Below are 27268 nucleotides of genomic sequence, written 5' to 3' on the forward strand. Positions count from 1 at the left end.
TCATAAAGTATTGTTAGAGAAGAACATTTGTCAAGTATTGTAGCATGCAGATACATAATAATGCATTTTATTCATTCACATTTTATTATCTTGATATCCAACCTTTTCTCTAATGAGCTCAAGAAAACATGTTTTCCTTTCTAGCACTTCAATTATCCTGAAGTTGAATAGCTTGTATATAATGACTGGCCCAAGTTCACCAAATAGCATTTCACAGCTGAATGGAGAATTGCATCAATTGAACCAAATGGTAAAGGCTAACAAGATGTATTACCAACATTTAGAAATTAGTAAAATTTAAGATACAAAAAAACCTACGCTCGTTAAGTAACAGAATTAAGAAAGTATATAGTATATCAATTGTTGATAATACACAAAATTGATTTTTCAAATCTCGTGCAAGGCTTCAAACTTTTTATAACAATTACATGATCAGACTTCTTATTTGAAATTTATAACTATAAATTAATTTCAAGCCCCTTTTCCTCAAATGCATTTTATTCACAATTGAATGGCTGAATCTCAGTTGCTTTCATTTCGAGATTCACTCACTCTAAACTGGAAGATACAGAAATATATTATTTGGTGAAGACTTTGGTCACAGCTTGGAATGAGCATGCAACTTGGACAGGATCGTATCTATGCAAACTGTGTTTGTAGCTCCTGTAGGCTTCCTTGGTTTATTGAGGAGCTGCAGAAAGTGAAGTGACACAAGAGACATCTAGATAAAGCCAACTATACAAAGGTCTTTATGAGGCCTTTATGAGGACTTATTCTGTGATGGTATGAGCATGGTCACTTCTCCACACTTATTGTGTCTGCAGATAGTCACCAGCAGCCCTGTATGATGTGAACAGGCTCCTTCTGGACAAACAAGAACTAAGGGAACCCTTACAAAGCCAATGCGAGCAATGTTTTCAGTATATCAGATAAAGTCACTCAAGCTACTCAAAGAGATGGGTGAAGTATTAACATTTTTTGAAGGAATAGGGCAATTTCAGTTTCCTGGAACAGGCACTGATGTACCCCCCTCATAAGAGTCCCCCATTGTACCCAACGGTTTTGGGCAGTATCCTCTTTGGGACAGGATTGGGTACTAGATAACTTCAAATGAAAATGATTAAAATCTTGCTTAAGGCCTTGTTTTAGCACCAATACTAGGGGTTGATCAGTACTGGGAAAGAAACTAGAGGACTATAACGATATTGATTTACCCTAGATCTCCCAACCACTTGTAATAGTGCTGACCATGTAACTTGCTGGAGTGGCTATTGATGGAAGACATAATGATATTACAATACTGCTCTTTCCTGAAGAGCTATTTGCACTGTAATGGCCTGTCCCATAAAGTACTTAACTGCTATGCTTTTAAAAAAAATAAAACTACAAAATTATTGAACAAGATTATCTGCAGATATGGGACAGTATGTCATCGGTTAACAAATTAGTTGATCAATCTGAAACTGGTAAGGCACTACAGGGTCTAAATCAGTAAAAGATTGGATGAGAAACAACCCCTTAGTAAATTAAAAGGCTCATGTTCTCATGTGAAGCATTGGAAGAAACCATAGCCTGGGCTGAGTGTCACTCCTCCCTGAAAGAATAGATACATAGCCTTACATCAGCTCTCCTTAACAACAATCAAGACTAAAGGCAAACAGAAAAAATATTCTTCTTGAGTTCAAAACAATAAGATTAGTGAAAAAATTTAACTCAGAATTTCAGCAAGTGACTTTGCTTTCAAATATGTGACCTATACATAGGGAATTTGAAGTGTACATTCTGGCTTTCTTTTTCTGCAATGTCAGTGTTAACAGAGAGGATAGCATTTGTCTTCTGAGAAGTTGAATCATTCTGCTCATCTATTATTGTTTACTTAACAATTACAAGGCACATTATTATTGTTAGAATCCCTCTTACACGTTGGAGTGCAGGATATAGATCTAGTCTTGTCATTGAAAAGCCCACAAAATCACATTGACAGCTATGGCTTTTTCTGGATCGAAATAGACAACAGTTACTCATATCTCAATAAATTTTAAGTAAAATATGGTTTTATGCATAGACCATTAAAATAATTAAGCATCAACTGATATAAAATACTGCCATTCAGTTACCAAGCAGCACACAAATCAGAATTATTAGTCCTTGATATCTTCACTGACTGCATATTTACTCCCAAGCTTATTTCAAAGCAGTGCTGTTAATGTGAATAGATGCCTAGTGGACGCAAGCACAGGTTAGAATATATTTTGGTATGTAGCAGCCCTACATTTACGATCCCATGAATAGGCAATACCTGAACAGGATCACAAGATTGTGGCAGCCCTTGCTATATGACTTCCTGACAATTCAGATGCATCGCAAATTGTGTTACTTCAACTTCATCTAGTATTATAGTATGTATCTAGTTTTTTAAGCTGTGAAACACATTATCTGGTAATATATTCCATCATAATAACAAGCATTTGGTTTGAGATGCTTTTATACTAGGAAGGGTACAACATCGAATTCTGTTTTTATCAGTGTCAAGTGTATAAATAATGTTCCAAAACAAAGACAAATATATATATTTAACCCTTTATATTTCCTTAAAGTCTCTTTCAAGTCAAACTCAGCCCTTGGTGGATACTATGTACACATTCATGTAAATTTCTGGACAATGATGTAGAAGTACTGTAATATGCTTTTACTCTGGGACTGTCGGTCTAATCCAGTGGTCCCAAACCCGTGTCCGTGGACTGATGGGCATGCCAGAAACCTGGCCATGCAAACAAAGCCTCATCTGCAGGATGCAGGCAGCAAACGAAACCACGCTCCCTCTTGTCTGCAGAAAAACCTCTCTCCAAGGAACCAATCCCTGGTGCCCAAATGTTTGGGGGCCGCTGGTCTAATCTCTATCCCCAATACTACCTGGAAGTATCCTATCCACACACGAATCAAACCAACTCTCCTTAACTCTTTAGCCCCAGATCAGATGCTGCTGCTGAGACAGTATACTATCCTCATACTATTTGCATAATATGCATTGTAATGACAGATGCAAAATATCTGCCAAACTAGATTCTTAAAAATGAAGCAAATCCCTGCCCATTTTATTGACCTTATTTACAACATTTTTATTTGCTTATAAACATCTTTCTAGTTCCTGACTCTTATGAAAGAAAACTGCTTATGATCATCGACAAACAAGTCTCTCTCCATAGGCCACTTTGACTTCATGAATGGAATGATGGCACTGATGCTGTTAAAAAAAACTACAGTATTTCACATGGAAGATACACATTAAAAAGGTACTTTACATACTCTAATAGCACAGACATTTTTATGCATGCTATTTTTGCAAATCATTACATTCTAAGGATATCAGAACAAATGAAATTATACCAGTCTGTCTACACTGATGGAAAAGAGTTCTACAAAATGCAAGATCACCTCATTTTGCCAGGTTTTAAAAATTCAATATTGAACAGAAAGAAATGGGGTAACTATTACCAAGTTAAAAAGGGCTGAAAGATGAGACAAAGAGAGGCACATATATCAACAACAGAACAGGCCTTTTCAACCTTTTCAGGCATTGTATCACTTTTAGGATACGGCAATATTCAAGTACCACCAGTCGCCTAGCAGGTGGGCGTGGCCTGCTCGACGCCACTCACTGGACACAGCTGATTCAAGATAGCTGGGGCGGAATGGAACAAGTTGCAGCAGCTAACTTGATGTGGGGACAACTCAGTGCCCCACAAACTGCTAGCCTCCCCAAACTGCTAGCAGCCAAGTGCTTGCGGGTGCACATACACACACCACATTCCAACTTTGGGGACCTTTATCCACAGAGGAAGGAGAAGGCCTTCTCCCCAAACCCAGGCATGAATGGCAGTTTGCTAGCTTGGAATGGGGTTTTTTTGTATGTGTGTGTCTGTGCATAGCATGCTAAAGAGATGTTCTTCTCCCAGTCCCAGACATCATTGGTGTTTCCCTGTCCGGTGCCCCCTCCCGGCAAAGCAGGAGGAGGAGGACATTTGCAGGAAGAAGTTTCCTCCGAGTCCAACTTCTGTCTTGACAGATCTCTGGAAAGCAAGAGGTGGCGGCAGGGGAGCAGCACTCCCGGGTCCTGCACAAGGAAGGCTGGCCCTTCTCAAAAGGGAATTCCCATTTCCAATTGTACTTGGTAAGGATGCTGGCTTGTTGGGGCAGCCTTCGCTCACACAGCTCCCCTGCCACCCCCTCCTCCTCTCCAGAGATCTGCAGGGGAGACAGAGATCTGGAGGGCAAGGTGCAGCCTCCATATTGGCCACTTCTACCTCTCCAAACCCTCCTTGATTAAACATGCATAAAAAGAAAACATAGTTAAATCACTAATTATAGCTTTTCATATATTTTCTGGAAAAACCACCTGTACTGATGTTAGGAAGGAAGAGCAAACCTTATTAAGGAACTCTTAACAGGAAGGGAATTGAAGACCCCCAAGGTCTTGTTCTTTCTAATCTGCCTTCCCTTTGAGCCTTTAGTTATTATTATATTATGTATTTAAGAAGAAGATCAAAGGCCTCCATAGCTCTGGATATTCACCTTAAAATCAGAACCCAGGAAAATTTAGTTAATGCATAATACCGCCCTATGAAGAATTGAAGATAATCTTTGGGCCCTGAGAGCAAGCAGGTGTCAAGTCAGAATATTAGTGGCACACCTGTCAGCAACTGGAAGTGCATACGTCCACGTATTTCCCTTCCCTGTCTCATAACTCAATCCATACATCCTTTAATTTTCAGACACATCTTTTTCTCATAAAAACCCACAACATATACTGTAATTAGCAGGAAAAATAAATCTACCACTCCTGAATTCTTTCCCCAAGGGGGAAAGTTCACAGCCTGCAGGTTGCTAGCAAAGTCGTCAAAGAACGTAGTTATTGCTGCTAAAGGCAAGAATAAATAATAAATCAATTTTGCAGCTCTCTCCTGTTACTACATCCTCTTAGGTCCAGAATGTGGCCTGGGATTGCACAAGGGGCTAGGCTAAAATCCGGTTGAGTAGTTTGTAGCCAGGTGTTCAGTACAGACCTTGCCAATGTTATTTTAATAGCCCAGGAAGGGATAGGAAAACCCAAGGAAAACTTTGCAATCAATAAACCATGGTGGACTCTGCTTATTTTGCCCTATTTTGATTCTTCTCCCCAGCAGTAGCCCATCGACGTCAGAACTGCATGGCCACAAAGATATAGGCCTTTAGCCTCCCAATCCCTGCTTAGAGAGGGATTTGCATTTCAACCAGGGTCAGGCCATATGCCCACAAAACCTAAATCCAGCAGGCCAGAAGGCAGCCCAGCCACCACGCCCACTTCATCCTGCAAAGTGCGGCTCACCCGGAGCACTTCATCCTGATTGCTGCTATGCCGGCAGGCCTGTTGGAATCAGGACAGCTCCGAAGGAGGTAGCTGCAAGGGGGTGGGGGGGGAGCAGGCGGCTTTTCATCAGATGCCGCCAGGCTGCAAACATAGCACTACCCCTCCGCTTTCCAACCCTGAAGTCCCACAGTAAAATTGGGCAGCCTTTGAGTGCTGCTGATAAGCTGCAGATCTGATGTAGTCTCAGTTGCCGCCCCCTTTCTTGGCAGGGCGAGCCTGGAGCAGGTGGCCTTTAGTTGGGGCTGCCGGCATGGCGGTGGCCAGGAGCGCCTGCGGAGTGCCACATTGTAGGACAGAGGTACTTGCAAGTCCTGTCCCAGCTATGGTGAAGAGCAGTGACTGTGTCTGTGCCCAGGGGGTGAGAAGGAAACAGAGGAGTGCGGTGGCTGTGCTGTCTTCTGGCCCTCTGGATTCGGGGTTTTCCTTTGATTGGGTGCTGGGATGGGCCAGCCCTTCACTGTCTCCAGGGTGGCCCCGGGCCAAATGTAAACACCCCGCAGGTAAACACCCCATATTCCTGTTCTGTTCCCCCCTCCCGGAGTACAAACAGACAAGACTAGCAAGAGTTAATTCTACAGACTTTAGTTAATTGCCTTCTGATAAGGCCTTGGCAGCAAAATAGGCTCGTTACCTCAAACTTCAGCTGGAATGAGATAACGTCCAAGAAAACAGTCCAGTAGAAGATGTACAGAAGCGTTGCCAAGAATGCAGACCAGGGTTTCAAACACGAAGCAGAGTTCCAAAGATGTGACCAGAAGTTGCTTAAACTATTGTTTGTCACAAAGTTCTGAGAGCAGCCACACCCCCTTTATACCTTATGGGGTGTGGCTCAATGACTCAGCTACTCCCTGGCCCTCCTACCCAACCTATGTTGCTGCAGACGCTTGGCCCTGCGTCTTTTTTGAGGGTCTAGCCATGACTCATCTTTGCTAGACTGCTGCAGCTGTTCGAGCACCCTCCCAACCTGGCTGCTCCCTGGCTGTTCCTCTTGGCCTCCAGATGGAGACTGAGGCCTTGCCAGAGAGGAGGGCCCCGGAGAGGGAGGCCTTGCCAGTTCCTCCCCATCATCCTCAGAGTCCTCTTCCTCGGTTAGGACAGGCGCGGGGGTCGGGGCCACAACAATTCCTTTCCCCAGGCTGCATGCAGCTTCCAGAAGCACCAGTCAGCTGGAGCCTGGCACAGATCCTGGGTGCTCAGCAGAGACCCGGCAACACCGTGGCTCCAGCTGGCTCTCCCAAAGGCCTGTGTTGTGTTGCTGCCACTTCAGCTCATCCCCATGCTACACCTTTACGCTTTTTTTACACTTTTGTTTTACAGGTGCTTTTCAATCCATCGTAAGCGTACCACCTGCCAGATGCCGACATATCACCAGTGGTATGCGTACCACCGGTTGAAAAGCCCTGCAACAGAAAGTCAGGAACTAGCAAGAGTACAAATTGGAGTAAAAACTCCATACAGTTCTTGTGACATAAAAAATGAAATAATAATATGCAAATTCTGATAGAATATACTTTTATCACAAGAACTTGTTCACCTCTTTACATTTCAAGAAAAGAAATATAAATGAACACTCAAGCTAATTATAAGCTTCAGCTGAGCAACCTATTCTATCAAGAAAAGGAATTCCCTGAAAATTTTTAAAACTATTTTGTTCATAATCTTTCTATTTAAAAAAAATCAGAAACACTGACAGTTTAAATCAAAAGCACACTTTAAAACTGGGAATATTTGGTGCAATTCATTTTAAGATACATATAAGCTTTCATATTGTTCAAAATTAGAATTTTCTCTAATTCATTTTCAACACATTTCCTTTTCGCATTCTAGAATTTAATGTGAGAAAACCAGAGAAAACTAAATGCTTAGAATTTCTCAAATATCAGAATCTGAGATATCAATTGCTATATCCCAATGACTGCAATTTTTCTATGTCACTAGTAAGAGCCAAAAGCATTCTTCTACTTTAATAGCTGAATGTAATCCTGCTGAAATAAGGAAATATATGTTTTAACACCATAATTTTTCTTCTGTATCAAGTTTGGTAGATATAAGTGGTAATGCTAATTTAGTTTCTTTTCACCAATTCTTCTGTACCAAATTTTATTTGTATTAAAATATCATTATACTAACATTTGCCTATATTGTATTGATCAGCAGAATCTGATCACTTATTTAAAAAATGTTTTATGATCAAAAGTAGAAGTGAACCAGATAAAAAACATTAAGATTAATTTAAATAATGATTTATTTAACGGTGTATACAATTTGAATATTTTGCATAGGAAAGGATTCAGAGAACGTCCAAAATAGTTTAGAACAAAGATAGGGATGTCATTCAAAAAGTCATGTCAAACATACCTTTTCCAGAACTGCATCATCCACTAAACACATCAGTTTGGAACAAATGTCTGGTGCCTATTGCAAGAGAGAGCTTGGAGAGTTACAACTTAACGGAATTGTGACCTTGTAGATGGAGGCCACAGGTAGTCATTTGAAAATCATTTACTTTTAGAATGGCCCTTAAAAAAAATACTTCAGGTTTTATTTTCAAAGACATCTGCAAAAGTAGATTTTGAGTAACACAGTAACCAAAATGGCTCTGACTTTTTAGGATGAAAATGGAAAGTTGTTTATATGTTCCCGTCACAGTAACTATGACTACATGAGGTAATGAAGAAAATGTGCACAAGACATCCCTCCAATTCTATTAACCTCAACAGCAATAAATACATACACAAAATGATTAAATGAATTGCATATGCTAATTAGTCTAATCAGTAGGAATATAGGAAAACGATCATGACAGAATCATGAACATTATTTTTCTGGTCCAAAAGCAGACATTTTTATTGAGACAATCTTGCATTATTAACATTTCTATACTAACAAAAATGTTCAAGTTTTTTTCTAAAGACACATATTGCTTAACTGAGACTTGAATACTGAATAATGTATGCATGTTTAAATACTACATTTAGTAACTAACTGTAAAACACTGTAAGATATGAGCTGCTATAGATATCAACTGGTTAGGATTTACAAATGTGTTTTCCCACAGTGAGGCAATTTAGTGTAAATTGACTAAATTCAGTCCACTTACAATTTTACCATCACAACAACCAGTTATAATTGGATTCACCTACTGATAGTATTGCTTCCTTTCAATTTAAAACTGTCCTTTCAATTTAAAACTGTCTTCTATTGGGATGAGAAAGTTGCAATGAAATTGGATTTCAGTTTCCTTGTATAAACAACATGGAAACTGAATGAATCTCATGTCTTATCCCCAATTTCATTTTGCAGTGTCTTTCGGATATTCTCTTTCCCATTCCCCACCATCTGGGTTCATAATACAATATCCTTTGGTCTTAAAAGTTCAACACAACTCTTCCAAAAAATATTAAAAATATTTTGCATACACTTTTAATGTGATATATTAATATTTAATTGATTTAGTCCCTAATAATGCAAAAAACAAATCACAGCTTTATTGTCACTAGTTATTACTTCAAAGTCTTATCTCTATGCACCTAAACTGAACATAATGCTATAGAGGCCCACAATAACTAGTCCTTCATTCAGAACAATAACACTATGACCATTAGAAAATATTTCTAAATACTTATTCACTATGGAAATTGTATGCACACCATACTATACTTAAATGTGTGATAATGCAAACATAGCATACAGTTTACTGACAATTTATTTTGAAAAATGTAGGTTTCCATTAAAATAGCCATTTGTAGTTAAATCAGTATTATCCAATTGTAAAAGGGAGCTAATTATTTCTTCTGCTTTTCTTTCCTTCTTCTTTTATTAAAGAAATATCAGCATATAATTAAAAATGATTAAGAAAAACAGTAAAGGGGGGACATGCAGGTTAGCAGACATGCATTTTAACTCACTTTTCTAAAAGTGTATTCATTGTAACAAATCAATTATTAAAAGCCCATATATATATATACATAAATCATAGTTCCATCACATATGAGTGAATTGTGTGTGTATATGCACCTAAAGAGAGATTAAGATTAGTCATGGTTTGCATTCTTTCCATGCATTTTATTAACTATATCCATCTTTTAGAATAAGATTTCAAAATGGTCTCTAAATAAGGTAACTTATTCAATTAAAAAGTTAAAACAAAATAGCCCTATTGTTTAAAGAGCAGATAAAATCAGGCCAGCCATAAATGAAAAAGAAAGCTTAGCAAAATAAAATGCATTCAAAGTTCTTTCAAAGACTACAAGAGAGAATCGTAAATGTTTAAATGTTTTTGAAAAATGGGATTACATTAATAAGATGCTATTTTAATACTTTCTAATTTCATCAACTGTAGTTAAGATTTGATATCAGAGCTTAAGGACAAGCTTAAGTCCTTGGAAAAGTTATTAAGAAACTAGGTATCTTTCAAATAGACTGATCCCAAACAATTCGGGACTTCAAAGATCAACACTAGCACTTTTAATTCATTCCAGAAAGGGATCATAAATAAAACTAATGCAAAATTGGAATGATGTGATCATAGGGCTTGTCAAATAATCTTGAAAGATGAATTTCATTAATATGAAGTTTCCAAGACAGCCATAAAATGGAGCACTGTCCTAATATGGTACAGACACAACTAAGCTGGCCATAAAGATTTAGTCTAAAAAACGTTATCTTTGTTTTGATAGAGAATGTTATGCTTTAACAAGAAGTTCATCAGACAACCAAAATCTGGGTCTAAACATGATTATTTCATAGAAAATCAGAACACTCAATATCCTATCAGAAGATTGCTTTTACATTTAATTCTCACATTTGAGAACAGGAAAAAGTTCTTATGCCTAGAGAGTGAAAACGAAAATACCTAAACAAGTCCAAAATGATAAATGAAAACTAGCATACTGAAACACAGGTACTGTAGAATACAAGAACATTCTTCCAATTGTGAGGAAGCAGTCAATTCATTCTTTTTTTTTTTCTTTTCACGGGATAAAAATAGCCTCTATGAATTCAATTTCTTGATAAATAATGGTTGTGTTTTGGGGTCATGGAAATCTTGAAAGTTGTATAAAAATTTCCCAAACCCCACTGAATTATATATCACTTTGAGAATTCAGCAGCCAGCACCAAAACTTCTAAATTAAGGACAAATGTTTTATACTTTAAAGCACTGTTAGAACGTTTTAGAGCAGAATGGGAAAAGGTTTATTTAAAATCTGGACTAAAAAAGCAGAACTTACCAGAAGGCTAGCTCCAGATTGGAATAAGTTGTAAGGGTAAAGAATACGTTCATAGTGAGCACGTATATGTGATCCCACTGCTTTGCCAGGAGCAAATCCCATCTTGGAAGCTATTTTAGTCCATTTTCTGTCCTTGCAGACCAAGTCAAATCCACCTTCCTCTGCAACTAGCTATAAAAATAAAAATAGTTGTGTAGCCAATTATGTGTATGCAAGAAAACAGTGGTAAAAATACATCTAATAAATGGCAACTAGTTTGTCTAACTATGTAGTTGTTTCCTTTATCAATAATCTATGTTATTAATAAAAAAAATTTAAATAGTAATTTGATATACTAGAGAAAATCAATGTTTTAAGTAATCAACATATTCTCCAAAAACACGGGTGAACTCTTCAATCTTACCACTTAATTCTGGCAAAGCGACACAAGGTATACAATTCCTTACCATTTGCTAATAGAAAACAAAAAACTGTTCTATAATCCCTAGAACAGTGATCCCCAACCTCTATGGACTGGAAGTAACGGCGGCAGTGACACTGTGGAGAGGGATGATTTTGAGCACGCAACCTAATCCCATGCATGTGCAAACAGAGCTTTTCGTGCTTGCCTACCACTTTCGCGGGCCAGTTTCCAACAGGTGTAACCCAGTAGTGGTTTGCGGACCGGGATTGGGGACCTCTGCCCTAGAATATGTCAATTTTTAAAAAAACAAAGAACTAATATTTATAAAACCAATTAAAAACTGAAACTGAAACTCCCATATACAATATAAAATAAGCCTCATTTGCACCTTGTCCATGGCAAAAAATAATATATGTCCCCAGTCACCCCAAGGGTGACATCATAATCTGAATTTTATTTCTAGAAAATGCATCTTTCAGTGGCCTTAAGAACTATTTCTAAATTTTGTCAAAAATTGTAATGCACAACTTACCCTGTTAAGCTGGAACAAATCTAGAATTTTTCTTTCTACATGTGGAATTTTCAATGTGCATCCCTGGAGTTCCCAGAACTTTGCTATCTGGTCCAGAAAATTCAGTTTCACCCTAGTCTGAGCCTATTAAAATATAAAGTGTATATATTATACAGAAGTCATGCAATTCAGATGGGAGGCCACACAAATTTAATATTTATTCTCTTATTCAAATGTCAGTGCTTCATGTAGCAGTACAAGAGAAGTATTAGATGTATTTCTAAACAGTCATATCATATCTGATACTTGAACAAGCATTTTCTGCTTAAATAGAGCTAGTATTCTAAAAAAAGTACAAAAATACTTCTTTAAAAAAACCTCTCATTGAAATTATCAAAAATAAAATTAGAAACTGATATACTGGGTATACAGTTACAGTCAAATTATATTTGAAAACCAGGGGGTATGTATATACTGGGTTTTTCCAGCCCTTGTACTCAAGCTTATATATTTCTAACTTATTCATTAATGATCTAGATTCTCTATCTGAAGTCCTTGCCAATCATTGCCTCAATGAACTGGATTCTATCTCACAGAAACAAAAGAAAAATGTTTTTTTCTAATATTTATGTGTTTACAAACAGTCCATTGTTTATTATTTACTAATTAAACTAGTATTTAAATAATTTACCACATGTCCATTTTACACTACTTCCAAATTTCACACAATACCAGTAGGGAACTACTGATTTAGAGTTAGGGTGAATAATAAGGTGGACAAATTTTTGACAACTTCAAATTACTGATTAAACCAAAAAAGAGCAGCTAAGGAATTCAAATCTATATTCCTGAACTGAAAGTGGCCGCTAAAACTGCAGATTCTGGGCCCTCTGCATCAGCGTCTAGGCTGAGAGAATACCTGTGGTAGAATTTAGTCCTGATTCTCAGGAGGGAGGAGTGTGAGAGTAGCTTAGAGGGTTTGGGTGGGAGAAAAAGAATTAAAACAGCTCATTCCTAGGTTCTCAGAATATATGTTTAATACTGCAAGTAGCTTGCTTCAGTTTTATAAGATTTCTGTCTGAAGGTGAGAATCAATAAAGAAAACTGCTAAAAAGAACCTCAATGTGAATTTCTTGGTTTTGGAACCTGAGTCATAAACACTGAAATATCTATATGCTGTAAAAAATAATTTGAAAACTATTTAATTGTATTTAATTTCAAAATTCTATATGCTATGATGTATAAGAAGTTCATTATTAATGCAATTCATATTTCTGAGGTCATTACCTCTAATTCATTCAGCCTTTGGATTCTTGGAGTAAAATGAAGTTTATCAACATCACATGCAAATGGAGGCTGCCAGTCCTAAAGAAAAAGAAAAATAGTAAGTTTAATATGAAGCTATACTTACTGCATTTTCAGATATTTAGAAATTTAATTGGAAAAAAATATAATAGTATATTACATCTTACAAGTGCTATGGCAGAAAAAGATAATTTAGAAATCACAGTGATGAGGATCAAGCAAATATATTAGTGCTAACTGCCCTATCTTTGACTCCTTTTGTCTACTGGGAGCAGGTGAAGTACTAACAAAAACTCTTGATTTATATTTTAATATTGCCTGCAATAATTAAAATAATTAAATGACTTTGTATTAAAATTAGCGTATCAGATTAGTTTTAAAGATAGCACAAATAATTTTCCTTGGTTTTTGGAAAATAAAGTATTGGCTCAGTTTTAAATTCCTGATATTAAATTAAAATTAAAATTAAACCCAAATCTTCTTTAGTGTTTCTGAACACTGCTACTATATGAGCTGCAAGCTCCCAGTAGACTTCTGTGTTTCAATGTACTTTAAATCCCTGCACAGCACATTGGACCAGGTTATTTGCAAAGTTATCTTTCGCTGATGGTTTTGACCTGGCCTTCCAGATCTAGCAAGGTGGACATGTTCTGGGCATTGTTGCTAAAACAATGTCACCTGATGAGTCACTGAAAGCATGCCTTCTGTGTACGGCACCTATCTGAAAGAGTATGAAATATGGACAGTTCCCAATCTATTGATCTTTCGTAAGGCCATGAAGACCCAGCTCTTCCTCCAGATCAGACATGTCAATCTCGCAATGTCATGTGACGTTGTGCGATGTATCGGGACTGTTTTGCCATTGCTGGCAATGGGGTGGGCACGCCTTCCATGTGACGCATCTGGCCCATGGGCCGGCAGTTTGACACTCCTGCTCCAGACAATGGAATTGGGATGTTAGTATGGGGACCCTGATAGAAATTTATGTGACTAGTGGCTCTAAAGGACAGGTAGTCCTCGACTTACAACTGTAATAGAGCCTGCCAATTATGATAGTAAGCTGTGATGGTTATAAAAACAGGTTATAATGTGACCAATACAATTTTTATGACTTTTTTTGCAGTAATGAGTCAGCAAATGCTATGGTCATTAAACAAGAGCCAGTTTGGTTTAGTGTTAAGACATCAGCTAGAAACCAGGAGACTGTGAGTTCTGGTTATGCCTTAGGCATGAAAGCTTGCTAGGTGACTTTGCACCAGTCATTCTCTCATCTCATGAACTCATCCCATAACTCATCTCATAGGACTGTTATTGTGGGAAAAATAGGAGGAGGGAGGAGTATTTGATATGTTTTAAGTTATTCCTAAAAATAATAAAGGCAGGATAACGCCCCCCCCCCACACACACCTTTTATTTACTATGGGTATTTTTGCTAAATATGGAAGCAAATGCCAGTTTTCAATAAAAATATCATAAACCAGCCATGTGACCACACTGCAAACACCATTAAAAATCAAGGACTACTTGTACTGAGCTTTGATATAACTTTATTTGGTTTCTTTGTTTTACTGAAATAACTTTTTATTTATTTGGCTGACCAGTATTTCTTTCCCAGATGGATGGCCAATATTATTGTTGTTATTAGACCTGTATTCCACCCAATTTAATGACTCTGGGTGATTCACAAAAAAGTTACAACCAAATCAATAAAATATAAAATATAGCAAGCCTAATGAAGGAGTGGTCTCACTCTTCCTTGCCAAAGACCTGGGTGAAGAGTCAGGCCTTCACAGCTCTTCTAAATAGCAACAGAGTGGGGATCATCTGGATCTTGTAGGAGACTTCTTTCTAGGGAGCAAGGCTGAACTAGACTAATAAATAATGAAGTTGTTTATATATGAAAAAAAATTGCCTATGCACTACTGAAATTTATTCTAAATAAATGTTCAAAAGATTGCATCCTCTCAATTCAGGTCAACTATATACAATAGTTATATTTCAATCTTCATTCCATCAGCATAGTTAAGTGATTGAGAATGAGAAAGAACGAAGATTCATTACTAGCAGGGGATTAGAAACCGATTCAGATTTTAATCCATACATATTGTTATTCTGATTCTTTTCATAATGACATTCAGCTATTTATACTTATTTAGAATAGAGCTATTAGCAGAACAACAGAATATGGATTTTGCCACATTAATGTATAGTGGGAAGAGGTAAATGTCTTTTCAACCAGGGCTTTTCAACCAGTGACACGGGTACCACCTGTGGTACATTGGCATCTAGCAGGTGGTATGCGACCATCCTAGAAAAGTGGTAGCGGGGGAGGGGAATGAGCTGAACCGGTGGCAGCACCGCACAAGCCTGAGCGAGAGACAGCTGGAGCTGCAGGGCTATCAGGGCTCAGCGGAAGCACCTGGATCAGCGCCAGGCTCCAGCTGGAGGTTGGCGATTATCCTGGCGCTTCTGCTGAGCCCAGAAGAAGTGCTGATCACCTGGAATGTTGCAGAATCTCCAGGGTCTTGTGATTTACATTCAGATGCTTGGCAACTGATTCATATTTATGATGGTCACAGTGTCCCAGGTTCACGTAAAGTGACCAAAACCTGCTGCAACCACCCAGCACCGGGGGGGGGGGGAATAAAAACCAGACACACACACCTGCCCCATCCCCACTGCCAATCCTCAACAGAAATGCTCACAACAATGAAAACCTCGGACAGGAGAAAGAACGCCGCCGGGCAGGCAGGCAGGTGTCTTCCTTGGCTGTTGCTTGGGGGGCACTTTTTCAGTGCCATTGTAACTTCGAACAGTCACTAAGCTAACTATTGTAAGTCGAGGACTACCTGTACATCACTTTTTTCCCTTTTTTTTCGATCATCAAGTTTTTGACACCTTGCTAGGCAACTGGTAGTACTTGGATGTTGCCATATCCTAAAAGTGGTACAATGGTGAAAAAGTTGAAAAGCCCTGGAATACACTACTGTGTTACCTCCATATGAGGTGGCTTTATTTTACAAGGTTGTCTACACAGCACAGTCAATGAGACACTCCTTAGATAAAAACAATGGAATTTGCTATTGGCTAGTTGTTTCATAGCTTCTTAAAATGTCAATCATAATTTCAATGACTGAAGGATGCCTTTAGCAGCTTACTTCTAACAAGGGGAAGGCTTCTGCACATGTGCAGAAGGCTCTTCCAGTTATTACAGGGGTCCCCAACCCCTGATCTGCAGCCCACTGCTAGACTGTACCCCTTTCAGAACCAGGCTGCAGAAGTGGTGGCAGGTGTGCGCACAAAATCATCCTCCCCAACTACTGCCTCCGCTGGTCCGCCAAGCCAGAAAAGTTGGAGAACGCTGAATTACTAGAACTTCTGGAAAATTATCAGAGAAAAAGCAAAACAAAGCAACATAGCTATTTTGGTGTTAAAAATGAGGGGTAACCTTGCTTTACAAAACAGCTTCAAGCCTTCATTGAAGCCAAGCATCCTCTTGAAAAACTGCATAGCTCTATAGACAAAGTATTACTATCTATCAAAGCAGATTAAAAATGCCTCATATTATAGAAAAAACAATCCAACATTGCCAGTTATATATGAATATTCTTTAAGTCTGCATCCAGCAAAAATGTGGTCCCAATCTCATATTTGTTGGGGAAGAACAAAATGCCAAAACTAAGAGTGAGGCTGATCAATGTACAAAAAGGAAGAAAAATTAAAATACTGCATGCTTGCCCACTTTTCCTAGAAATGCCTCCCACAAGATCACTTCCTTCCTTCTCATTTGGATTCATTTTTGGTTTCAGAAGTTAATCTGAAAAGAAAAACACTCAGAAAATATATTGGCAAGGAAGACTTCATGCAACAAATGCTAGTTTTCTCTATAAAATTCACCTATTATTGTTATATTATTTTAAAAACCTCAAATGATTGAAAAGCCTGTTGTTCCTTCACCATGTTATATGGTCCCTTTGAAATATTTTTCTCACATTTTTTTCTATAATGACATAATAACCATAAATATGATCTTAGCAAAATAGGATTTTGTGAACTTATCATCTGTTAAATAAATGTTCCCTAATACAGTATGTGGTAATTTAATATCTACTTCTATGTTTATATCCTATTAATATCTTATTTCTGAAACCTCCACAAAATACGCTTTCAATTCTATACTCCAACTGCAAGCAATATTTTGCATCGCAGAGTTACACAAGTAGTCCTTGACTTATGACCAGTTGTTTATCAGTCATTAAAAGTTATGACAGATTCCCCCAAGTACTTATGGACCCGGTTCTGATGTTTTGATGACTGCCCTCATCACGTAACCACATTTTGAGTGGTTACTTTCCTCTTCTTCACACCAAAGAGAAATTTAAAGCTTTCATTACCCTCACTATCAGCAACTATGGTTTCTGAATATTTTTTACAACCATAATCTGAGAATTATATTTTGTCACTTCATTCATGATTTATAATGTGGACCTGGTCTTTTCAGTGACAACTTCTGAACTCGCAGTAGGAAATTTGCCATCTCTTTCATAGTGAAGAAAATATGCATAATGATAAATGAAGTAACCTACCACTTCTGAAATTAGAAAGTGTGATGTAAACTCAATGAGAAATAATTGTTTTTAAAAAATAGTAGGAGATACAAATCTTAACAGTGAGCGATTCATTCATATTTCATGAGCTGTACAACTTTTCTATCAATTCTGCTTAAATCAAAAGATCAAATATGGTGCAAATAATTCCATTAAACAGCCCTTACTATTTTTTTGCCGTGTCATCAGAACATAATTGGTTACACCTAACTAGAATTACCTGATTCACAAGCTTGCTACAGCTGCATTAATTCAAGATTTAGATCTTGATTAATCAATTTGACTAACTGAATGTTACAATGTAGATGAGGAAGTATCCTATCTAAACACATAATCCTGGATGTAATAACTTAAGTCCCTAATTCTCAGAATATTCACCAATGACTATGTTAGGAAATTCTGGGAACTGAAAACCACACATCTAGAAGGCAATATATGGAAAGCTATCCTAAGTAGAAATATGGGAGTCAGATATCATCAGAAAAATCAAGAAACATCAGGAAAATAATCTAACATAGGACTCATTAAAGTAGGGTTTGTAAAAAATTGTTATAACTGAAAATCTCATTTCAGGAATTAATATTGCATAGGCAAACTGTTTATGAAGTGCAACAAATCTGTTTTAGATTTTTATTTTGAAAACTTTTATGTTGTCTAGCATTTTGAAAAATGAATTGCAGTTCTAATAAATATAAATATTAATATAAAATAACTCCAAGTATGTCTAAATTTTCAATAATCTCTAAAATAACCTCTAAGTAAATACTACAAATGAGAACTTTGTTAATTTTAAGAGCAGAAGTTAGAAAAGAATTCATAGTTTTGAATGGTATCTACTTCTTTGCCGGAAAGGGTTATTTTCTGCCAATGAATATATGACAATATATTTGAATTTATGACAATAAAGGGACCATTTTTTCCTGAGCATTTTAAATAAGATATCTCTCTAAAAACTTGCATTCTGCAGCGGATTCAGTGATTAAATAGTGTATAGTTTACCCAAGTCTACACTAGTACGTATTTATTAAATGTACATATGCTATCCAATGTATAATAAACATGTACTTAAATCAATGTACTTACATTTATTTCAATGTCTCAACTCTTACAATCAAACAAATTGTAAGAGTTAGGAGCAGCTAACTTTACTGAAATTAAATGTGGTATTTTGAGGCTATAGCCTCTAACATCAAGAATTTAAAATTGGTACTTAAATAACAAGAAGATGAGAAAGACACTAGATTGTTATTTTAAACAAATGGACCAGATTTATGTCAGCATACTTTAAATTTTCCATTAGATTATATTAATAAAAAATAACAGTCAAGAATAGGGATCCATAAACATATTCAGATAAATATAATTTTAGTCTTTTCTGCCCATTATGGTAAATGAATGCTACTTATGCACAAAATGCTAGTGTGTCTCTTCAAAATGGTATACTCATTTTCTAGAAACAATTGATGCCAAATCCAGAAAAAATGTGGAGTTTAAGTATCAACAATAAATGCATCAAAACAAAAATGCCTGTGTAATTATGGTACATATTATATTCCATATACTGATCTACAAACCTGATATGTTGTCCAATATGATCTCTGTTATACACAACTAGGCTTTATTATAAAGGTGGTGTTACTTATAAAAAGAACTTAAAATGTGAAACACATGTTCTCTGACAGTGTGAGATAACAAATTCCAAGACCAGGCATGGAAAATATTTTCTTGAAAAATATCTTTAAAAACCAATTTAGTTTTATTTTTCCACAAAACTGTACCAATTTATATGAAATGTATGTCTCTTATTTTCAGTCCATTTTCTAAAATGGACTAGATTTTATTTTTAAAATCTCACCTTGACAAAACTCCCAGTAACAGTAATTCAGACACCACTGTTCATCCTACTTTTTGAACTATATCTCACAAACATGTACAAATCTGCACACACTAGAATTTAAAGTGATTGTAAAACATGATACAGGCTTGCATAACAATCTTAAATATAGAAATTTTATCTGACTTAATAACAAATTTAAATATGGAGAAAATAATTTAGAGAATCTACAAAATATAATCTTCCATATATACTTAAATCAGAAGTTGTATACGGTATGTATGTAAGTGCTATCCCACTGTTACTTCTGAATAAACTTTACTGAACTAAGTGGATCACTGACTGTAAAAAAGATGAGTATTTTTTAATTAGCAGAAGAGAAGTCCTACATACCACTTTCTCCAGTTATGTTGACTACAGTAATTAAAACTAAAAGTTATTTCCAAATGTATCCAAAACAGAACATAAAAGTTTTAATAGAATTTCTAACATTACCAAAATGTCTCAACTTCCAAATTAAATGCTGTTAAGGACGCTTATTATAATGAATATGTGCCTGAGGCCGTTTGGTCTCCTAAAAGAAGCTATCTTTATTTTTGATTGAAGGAATAGATTTCTTTTTAAAAACCAAACATGTGATTTTTTTAAATACTTCCTTCTGATCCATATTTTATCTTTTTCACCAAATTCAAATAACTGTAGTATTTGAATAACTATAACAATAAAAGAATAACAGGCTGTTTTACTCAAAGCTACACTCTTGCAGCCTGCTGTAGTGCCTGTTTATATTTTTAATGATGGAGACTTATCACCTTTTCCACTATGTTTTGTACTCTAAAATGGTGGCCATGTGTGCCTAGGATTCTAAAAGAAAAGATTTCTCCAATCTCCAATGTAATATATTTATTTTAACCTTTAAAATATGGATACCTTTATTAAAATCAAGCCAGATAGGCCCTGAATGGCCACAGAATTATTTTTATAGGTACAGAAAAGAGGGAAATAAGGAAATCTTCAGCTTTAGCTCAACCACAATGCCAACATGGAGGGCAACACCCAAGCAGCTGTCTCATTTAGGTCTTTACACAATGATTGCTCAAAGTACTTATATTGAAATCAGCAGTGTAATTCTAAGAATCTGACACAGGTTAAACTTTGACAAAGTACCTGACCAGATACAAAACTACTTTCAAAATAGCCAACTTTATGAATCGGCTGTCTCTTTACAGCTATACAATTTCTCCTGAGACTACTACTGCCTTGTAGAACTCCACATTTTTAAAAACAAAAATACCATATAGCATACATTTTCATTATTTGCCTGCAAGAAGAAAACATACACCTAGTCATGCAGGGAAGTTTTAAAACCCTTTATGAAGTTGAAAACATGTCTGAAGCTGCACACATGATGCCTACTGGTTGTTAGATCTTCTTGGGTAGAAACAAAAGCTTCAACTGCTCTTTAAAGGCAGTGCCCACTAGCGAGCCTTGGAGAAGTCATCCAGAGAAGGCCCTTTAAAAACAACCCCGAGATAACTTCTTCCTTTGATCTAAAAACCCAGCAGCTTAGAATTGTTTAGTGTGTGAGAATGGAGGGGGTGGGGTGGGGGAGGGAGTGAGAAACGCTACAAAAGTAAGCTTTGGGGTTTTTTGCTTCCCAGGTTGTCGGCTGGACCTCACAAGGCAACTTTATTTTGACCGCAGCGGGTTGCGAGCGAGCAAGAGTTTCTCGAGTGGAGTCAGGGGCCGAAACGAGAGCGATGGGGGAAACTCGCCGGCAGCCATATTTATGGGTCTCCCACGGGGAACCGAGCCTCCAAGCCTGCTTGCTTACAAGGGCGGCCAAGCGACACCCCCACTCTCTCCTCTTAGCCGAATGGGGGTAGGACGTCGGACCTACAAAAACAAGTCGACCTGAAGCACACAAAGCTTTTTAGGCTATGGGACTCCTGGGATGGCAAGGCGAGGAAGCGGCTCCCCCTCCCGCTCCGTTGTTCCTCTTCACCAGCCCCCCCCCCCCCGAAGGAAAGCCTCGAGCCGACCACGAACAGCTGGATAGTAGGGAATCCCTCTTAGGGAAGGGCGCACTTTTCCCCGTGGTGACGCGGGCATGGGACTACGGGAGGAGTGGAAGCTTCGTGCAAGGAGGAAGGGGGAGTTGGGGGAAAGTTTCAGAGTAGGCAGGGACGGGGACGCCCGGCGACCGAGTTCAATGAAAGCCTGGGAGGACGGGGGAGGGACTTGGGGGTCTCGGGAGGAGCTCGTCGAAAGGGGGCGAGTGGCCCGGGGGACGACCCCCCTCCCATTTTCACGTACGGCTTCACACACACACACACCCCTCCAATGCCTGTTTGGGATGGGAGCAAGAGAACCACCCTCTCCAGCGGGGGTCGTCGAGGTTTACTCACCGGTGGCGGCCGCACCTTGCAGATCCCGGTCCGCTCGGCAATGGGCCGGATCTTGTGGATAAAGCCGAAAGGGTCGGCAAATTCTTCCCAGGTGGGCTCGAAAACAGGGCACTCTGGCGGCGGCAGGAACTCGGCCATGGCCGGCAGGACGGACACCTCCGACTCGGGTAACCGTTCCGAACAATCCCCCAACAGCCAAAGCGTCGATGAACACCTCTAGAATGGACGATGCGCCTCCGCGCAAAAGGGAGGGAGGAGGAAAAAGAGTCCGCGGATGAGGACGCTCTATGAGAAGTTTCTCCTCCCCCCCCCGCGCTTTTTCTTAGGGGCTGACGTTCACTCTCGCCGCATGGGGTGCCAAGCCCTCCTTCTCCTTCTCACCCCTTTGTTTGTGGGTCGGGAGACGGGCGGCAAGAGTCTTCCAAAGCGGTTAACAGAAAACGGGGCTGTATTCTCCCACTTGCTGAAGGGCTCTTCCCCCCTCGGCTACTCTGACTGGAGTTTAGGGCCTATTGGGCCCAAAGGATCGCAGTTTGACGGGAAGGAAAGGCTCCCGGCCTCGGTACCGTGGCTCCACGGCAACTAATTGGGAAGGAGGGCCAGGCTTAAAAGCCCAATGGCAAACAGTCTCCCATTGTTCGAATTGGTGCAGTCAAGCCAGTTTCTACTAAACGTGGTTAACTTTAGTTGGTATAAATATATATACTACCAGTCGAGGATGCATGGGACTATGAAGAGTAAACCCTTGGCTTAAATTGCTGTGAGAAATTGCTTAAGAAAACGGGTGTGTCTTGGCCTGGCTGTACAACTCTTGCAGCCATGTGTACAACTGATTCATTCCATACTCTACGCATTCATTCCATACTCTACTCATTCCATACTCCATACTTAATTTATGCTTGCCCTGTTACTTCCCCCCACCCCCACCCCCACAGCTATAAAATCAACCTGAGTAGCTATTTTGGTATGAATAAGGCCATTTTGTATGTTTGAGCTATTGAGATTCTCTAGTTATAGTAAAACACGACACATGAAAACAAAATAAGCCTCCTGCCGAAGTCTGAGACATAGTTTTCCGTTTAAAAGCAAATTTCTGCCACACACACCCTCTTGATCTTTCAGTCCAAACACAATACTGTGAGATGAGGAAATATCATAGAAAGCTAAATTTGTTTTATTATGCTATTGTTGAACTGAATAGCATTTTTTTAAATCAAGTTTTAAGTTTCAGGTGGGCATGAGTAGTGATCAGGACATCGATTTTAGTGAAATCTTTTTTGCAAATAAAACTTGTTAGTATGGTAACAAGGTACATGTCTGATGCAAGAGAACAATGCACACAAAGAGGGACTGGATTGATGTATTTGTAACTCTAAAGAAAATTTGGCATTATGAAAAAGAAGCATCCCAATAAGTAGAGTACATGAAACTTATCAATCTTTTCAAAACTGCTTGCATTACATTAATATTGGGAACAGCATCGCAGTAAGGAACTTAATTTTTTTGTATAGTCTACAGTTGTATTTCAGAATGGAGACTGGAGTGAGGCCAAAAAAGGTAAGCCAAATTTTCTCTTACAATAATTGTAGTTTTTAATCTCTTTATTAATCCAGCATAACTTAACTCAATTCTGCTTGTTTGGCAATAAAGTCTACTGAATTCAGTGGCATTTATTTCCAAATAAGACTTGAAAATACTGCATAATGCATGTTCAAAGATTCTGGTAATTGTTTTACTTTGCAATTTTGCTTAATGATTTGTTACTTGTAAACATTGGCCCATGAAATCTATGATAAATTTACTTTGTCCTTAACCTTGGCTTCTTAAACAATATGCAAAATAACATAGGTTTAGACTGGTTCCAAAAGAACGGTGAGATTCTAATATTGGAGAGGCAAATGTGCATATAAAAAGAATTCAATATTATTTTAAAGGAAAAACATGCTTAGAATCATGGACTTTAACACAAAGCAGAATCATTTGTTTTTTCGGAGGTAAATTGAATATAGCAATTTTGTATATAAAAAAGTACTAAAGCTGTGACTTCTCTTAGAACTTAAGGGCAATTTTATTATAAATATATTAAGATTACGTTTAGTTTGAACAAAAATATCTAAGCTTAAGCTTCTTATAAACTTAACTAATTTCTTCGTATAGACCTGCTTGCTGTATATAAAACTTTGGGATTTGTCTTCGTTCCAGAAACCTATTATGGGATTGTTGCGATGCTAGAGTTCCTCCAACGGAAGATCAACTCGAGACCTCTAAACTAACGAGCTGCACGCAGAGAACGCAAGCACATAGGTCTCTACTCTCTAATCCACCTTCGCCTTTATGATCTATGTTTACATGTGCGGAGCGATCTTTCACAGCTGACAGCCATCTCAATGCCGGCACTTCTTTTTTTAAAGAGCCTCTCTATTCTCTCGGATAGGCCAAAAGCTTGGAGGACGTCATAAGGGGAGGGAGGCTGAGCTGTTTCATTGTCTGCGCCTGGTGCTGTGCAGTGGGGAAGCCTTTTCCAGTGTAAATCACTGCACGAGGAGGGAGGGTGGAGTGTAAACTGGAGATCTGCTCTATGTGTGTCTTTCAAGCCTGTATAGAAGAATCGAAGCTCTTCAGTACGGGCAATGGGCAGATCACTGGAGTGTCCAGGACAATGGAAATTAGTGATTGGGAAGAAGAGGACGATCCGAGTAATCATTAAAAACCGATGCTGCGACTCCAGTTTAAAAGGGGTTTACTTTGATCTTCTACTAAGATGAAAGATATATATATATTTCTTAGAGTGCAAATGCGTGTGGAGGATTAGAGCTTTAGCATCGGGGACTATAATCTATCCGCTTAACCTGGAAACAAACCCCAATTAAATCTGTCTAATTTACTTCTGAGCAGCTATTAATAGGACATGCTATGTTAAATGTGCCCGTTCCTGGACAGAAAGAGTTGTCACTTTTTAACATACTTTTCCTTTTGCCAATATCAATACAACTTTGGACACTCCATATTATGCAGGGTGCGCTTAAACTCCGACTAAACTATCTTTAACCAAGTTTTAGCTCTCCAAAAGTAGGTCATATTTTCACCGTGTCAAGAATTCTCTCCCTCTCCCTACCTCATTCCATCGATGTTTAAGCCTTACTCATTAGCAGAATTTTTCAAGAAGAAATGGGTTGTAGTTTTGGAATTATTCCAAAAAGTTTTACAGAAATAGGTTTCTTCCGGCGCGCTCTCCCCCGCCGCTGTAAGTTACATGAAGACTTCTGGCGTTAATCATCGTCGACCGTTTTGCACTTTGGAGGGTGGGGGGGGGGGAAGATGTTTACAAACAAAAGTTCAAACCATCTCCCCCAATATCACCCAGCAATCCTTCGAATCTTGACATGCAATCAATTTAATCTTTACCTTCCGCCCTCCCTAACAACTATGCCTCTGATTCAGTTTCACACAAAGCTCAAGGGATCCAGTGAGAGAGATAAAATACAAGATAACCGGCCCTATAACTTAAGGCTTTGTCCAAATCACTTTACCAACTGGCGTGGTACGTGGCGTCTAAGCTCTTATCCTGCTATAACCCCACCCCACTCTTTATTCTGTTACTGGCAAACTATGGTGAAGGCGGGATGGACAGCGATGGAGGTAATGTCACTTGGTTCATACTGCTCTTCCGTGACCAGAACTTTACACTCGGGTTAGCATCCTTCGGCTCTTGACCGGTACGTCGGCCCATTCGAAGACAATTAGCAGAACAAAAGGACAATCCTCTCTTAGGTCAGATTATCAAAGGGAAGTACAGCCTACATAGGATGGGGCTAGACCCGGTGGACGAAGTCCAAACGCCTCCTTTAATCAGGATCTAGCAGGGATCTCCTGTTGTACGAAGGTGGGGATGAAACAGGAGAGCCGCAAATATCATGTATTACCAAGGTGTCGTGACTGACCCCACCCTATCTTCGGGTACTGACCCAACAAAGAAAGGATGGGTCAAAGCACCTTGCATAGAATATAGCACCACCTGAGGGGAAAGAGGAAGAGACTTGCCTTCTAGGACCCAGGGGAGCAGCAGGCGCTGCACGTAGCGCACGTGTATTCGCTCCCGTGTTTCTGGCCCAATCTGCTCCTCCTCCCCCGTACAAAGGGAGGAGTCGCCACTCTTTCGACACAGCCTGGATGCCGCCCCCGTTTTTATCCAACTTTTAGGTTTTTGGGGGGGCCGGTCCAGCCAGTCCCTTTCTGCACCTCAGTTCCTAGGTATGTGATACCGTAGTAGGTTTGCAACAGCTGGTGAACCCAAGCCTTTTTTCTGCTGCGCCCGTCGGAATTCAGTATTTATAATTTGCACATCTTAAGCGCATGAGATATATGCTATGCCCAGGGCATGGCAGAGTGCCGCCTTCTTGCCCTTTTGCCATACTGGAGAGTTAATGAGTTATGAAAGATGACAGCATACTCCCTTTTAGAGCGTGCTAAAGCTATGCAGCTGATCATCCGGAATAACGACTATAAGCTTTGGAGCAGGGAGTGGTTTTATTCTAGACTGATTAAAAACAGAAAAGGCCCAAGGGTCTAAGCAGTAGTGTACAAAAGTGTGACCACAATCCAATGCACAAATGACAATGAATCTCATAGTGTCTTAAAGCTGTGATACAACCTAAGGAAGTCAGAGTCACACTGCCAGAAAAGCTATGGAATCCTTTTTTATTTAAAACAACAGTAATCTTCTACCTAACAACAAATTCTCATTTTATATTAGTCCTTTCTAGTACAAAAACTAATGTATATACATGACAAACAAAAGCCAGTAATATAATCATGTTGCTGAAATATAAAAAAACTCAAAGGTTGGCTGGAATTTTTATATTACTATGTGAGCAATTAAAAGTTGCAGGAAATAGCAGTAGGAAACTTTCTAATTCTTTTACATATGAAATAGTCCTCACCATATTCTAAAGGGGGCATAAGAAGAAATAAGCAGGAAACATTACATTCAGACCCTAAAATTGGCTATCTGCATCACCACATTGTACAATACAATAAGTATAATATAATGAGGGTAATATTTGCACATTTATTTAATGGCATTTGCCCTCTCCCATGTTCTCTCTGGATTAAGTTAAAAAACAAACAAACAGTGTAGATAACAAAACTTTAAAAGACCTGTGTTAAAAGAGATTTGAATCTTCTCCATATTTTAACAGAGAGGTGGAAACTTCCACCTTAACATAATATTCCATAGAAAAAAAACAAATTAATGGTCCTTATTTATGCATATCTGTGGGAGGTGGCTTCAAAAGGAGTCTCATTAAGGACAAAATTTCACATATATTAAAGTACCAATGTGGAGTTCTCTATTCTTTGTTTAGAGAATAAAGTTATGCTTAGTGCATTTTTTAAATAGCCTTCCTCAGCCTGATATAGTTAGCTTATTTGAATCTGTAGCTGCCATCATTAATGTTCATTGGCACACATCTAGAAAAGTTGGTTGATTGAGGTTGGGAAGGAGCTATCACTTTGCAACTTCAATAAACCAAAAGAAAATATAAATGTCAAAAGCATACACAC

General features: G+C 38.4%; 1 protein-coding gene across 3 annotated transcripts in view; it reads right to left on the reverse strand.

Annotated features, from left to right (window-relative positions):
- The window catches only part of KDM5B (lysine demethylase 5B), a 62129-nt gene extending 40189 nt beyond the window's left edge, over positions 1-21940 (reverse strand). For 2 of the 3 annotated variants that reach the window (XM_083359197.1, XM_083359195.1), the window contains exons 1-5: positions 21707-21940; positions 12840-12917; positions 11574-11696; positions 10639-10809; positions 7766-7822 (exon numbers count right to left, since the gene is read on the reverse strand). In XM_083359197.1, the coding sequence (XP_083215323.1) occupies positions 7766-7822; positions 10639-10809; positions 11574-11696; positions 12840-12917; positions 21707-21844 (567 nt within the window). In that variant the 5' untranslated portion in view covers positions 21845-21940. The remainder of the gene's footprint in view (positions 1-7765; positions 7823-10638; positions 10810-11573; positions 11697-12839; positions 12918-21706) is intronic. The other variant, XM_083359196.1, reaches the window with a different exon arrangement.
- Between the last annotated feature and the right edge of the window lie 5328 nt (positions 21941-27268).

Source organism: Vipera ursinii (assembly GCF_947247035.1).
Source record: "Vipera ursinii genome assembly, chromosome: 3".
In the NCBI taxonomy this organism is placed as follows: domain Eukaryota; kingdom Metazoa; phylum Chordata; class Lepidosauria; order Squamata; family Viperidae; genus Vipera; species Vipera ursinii.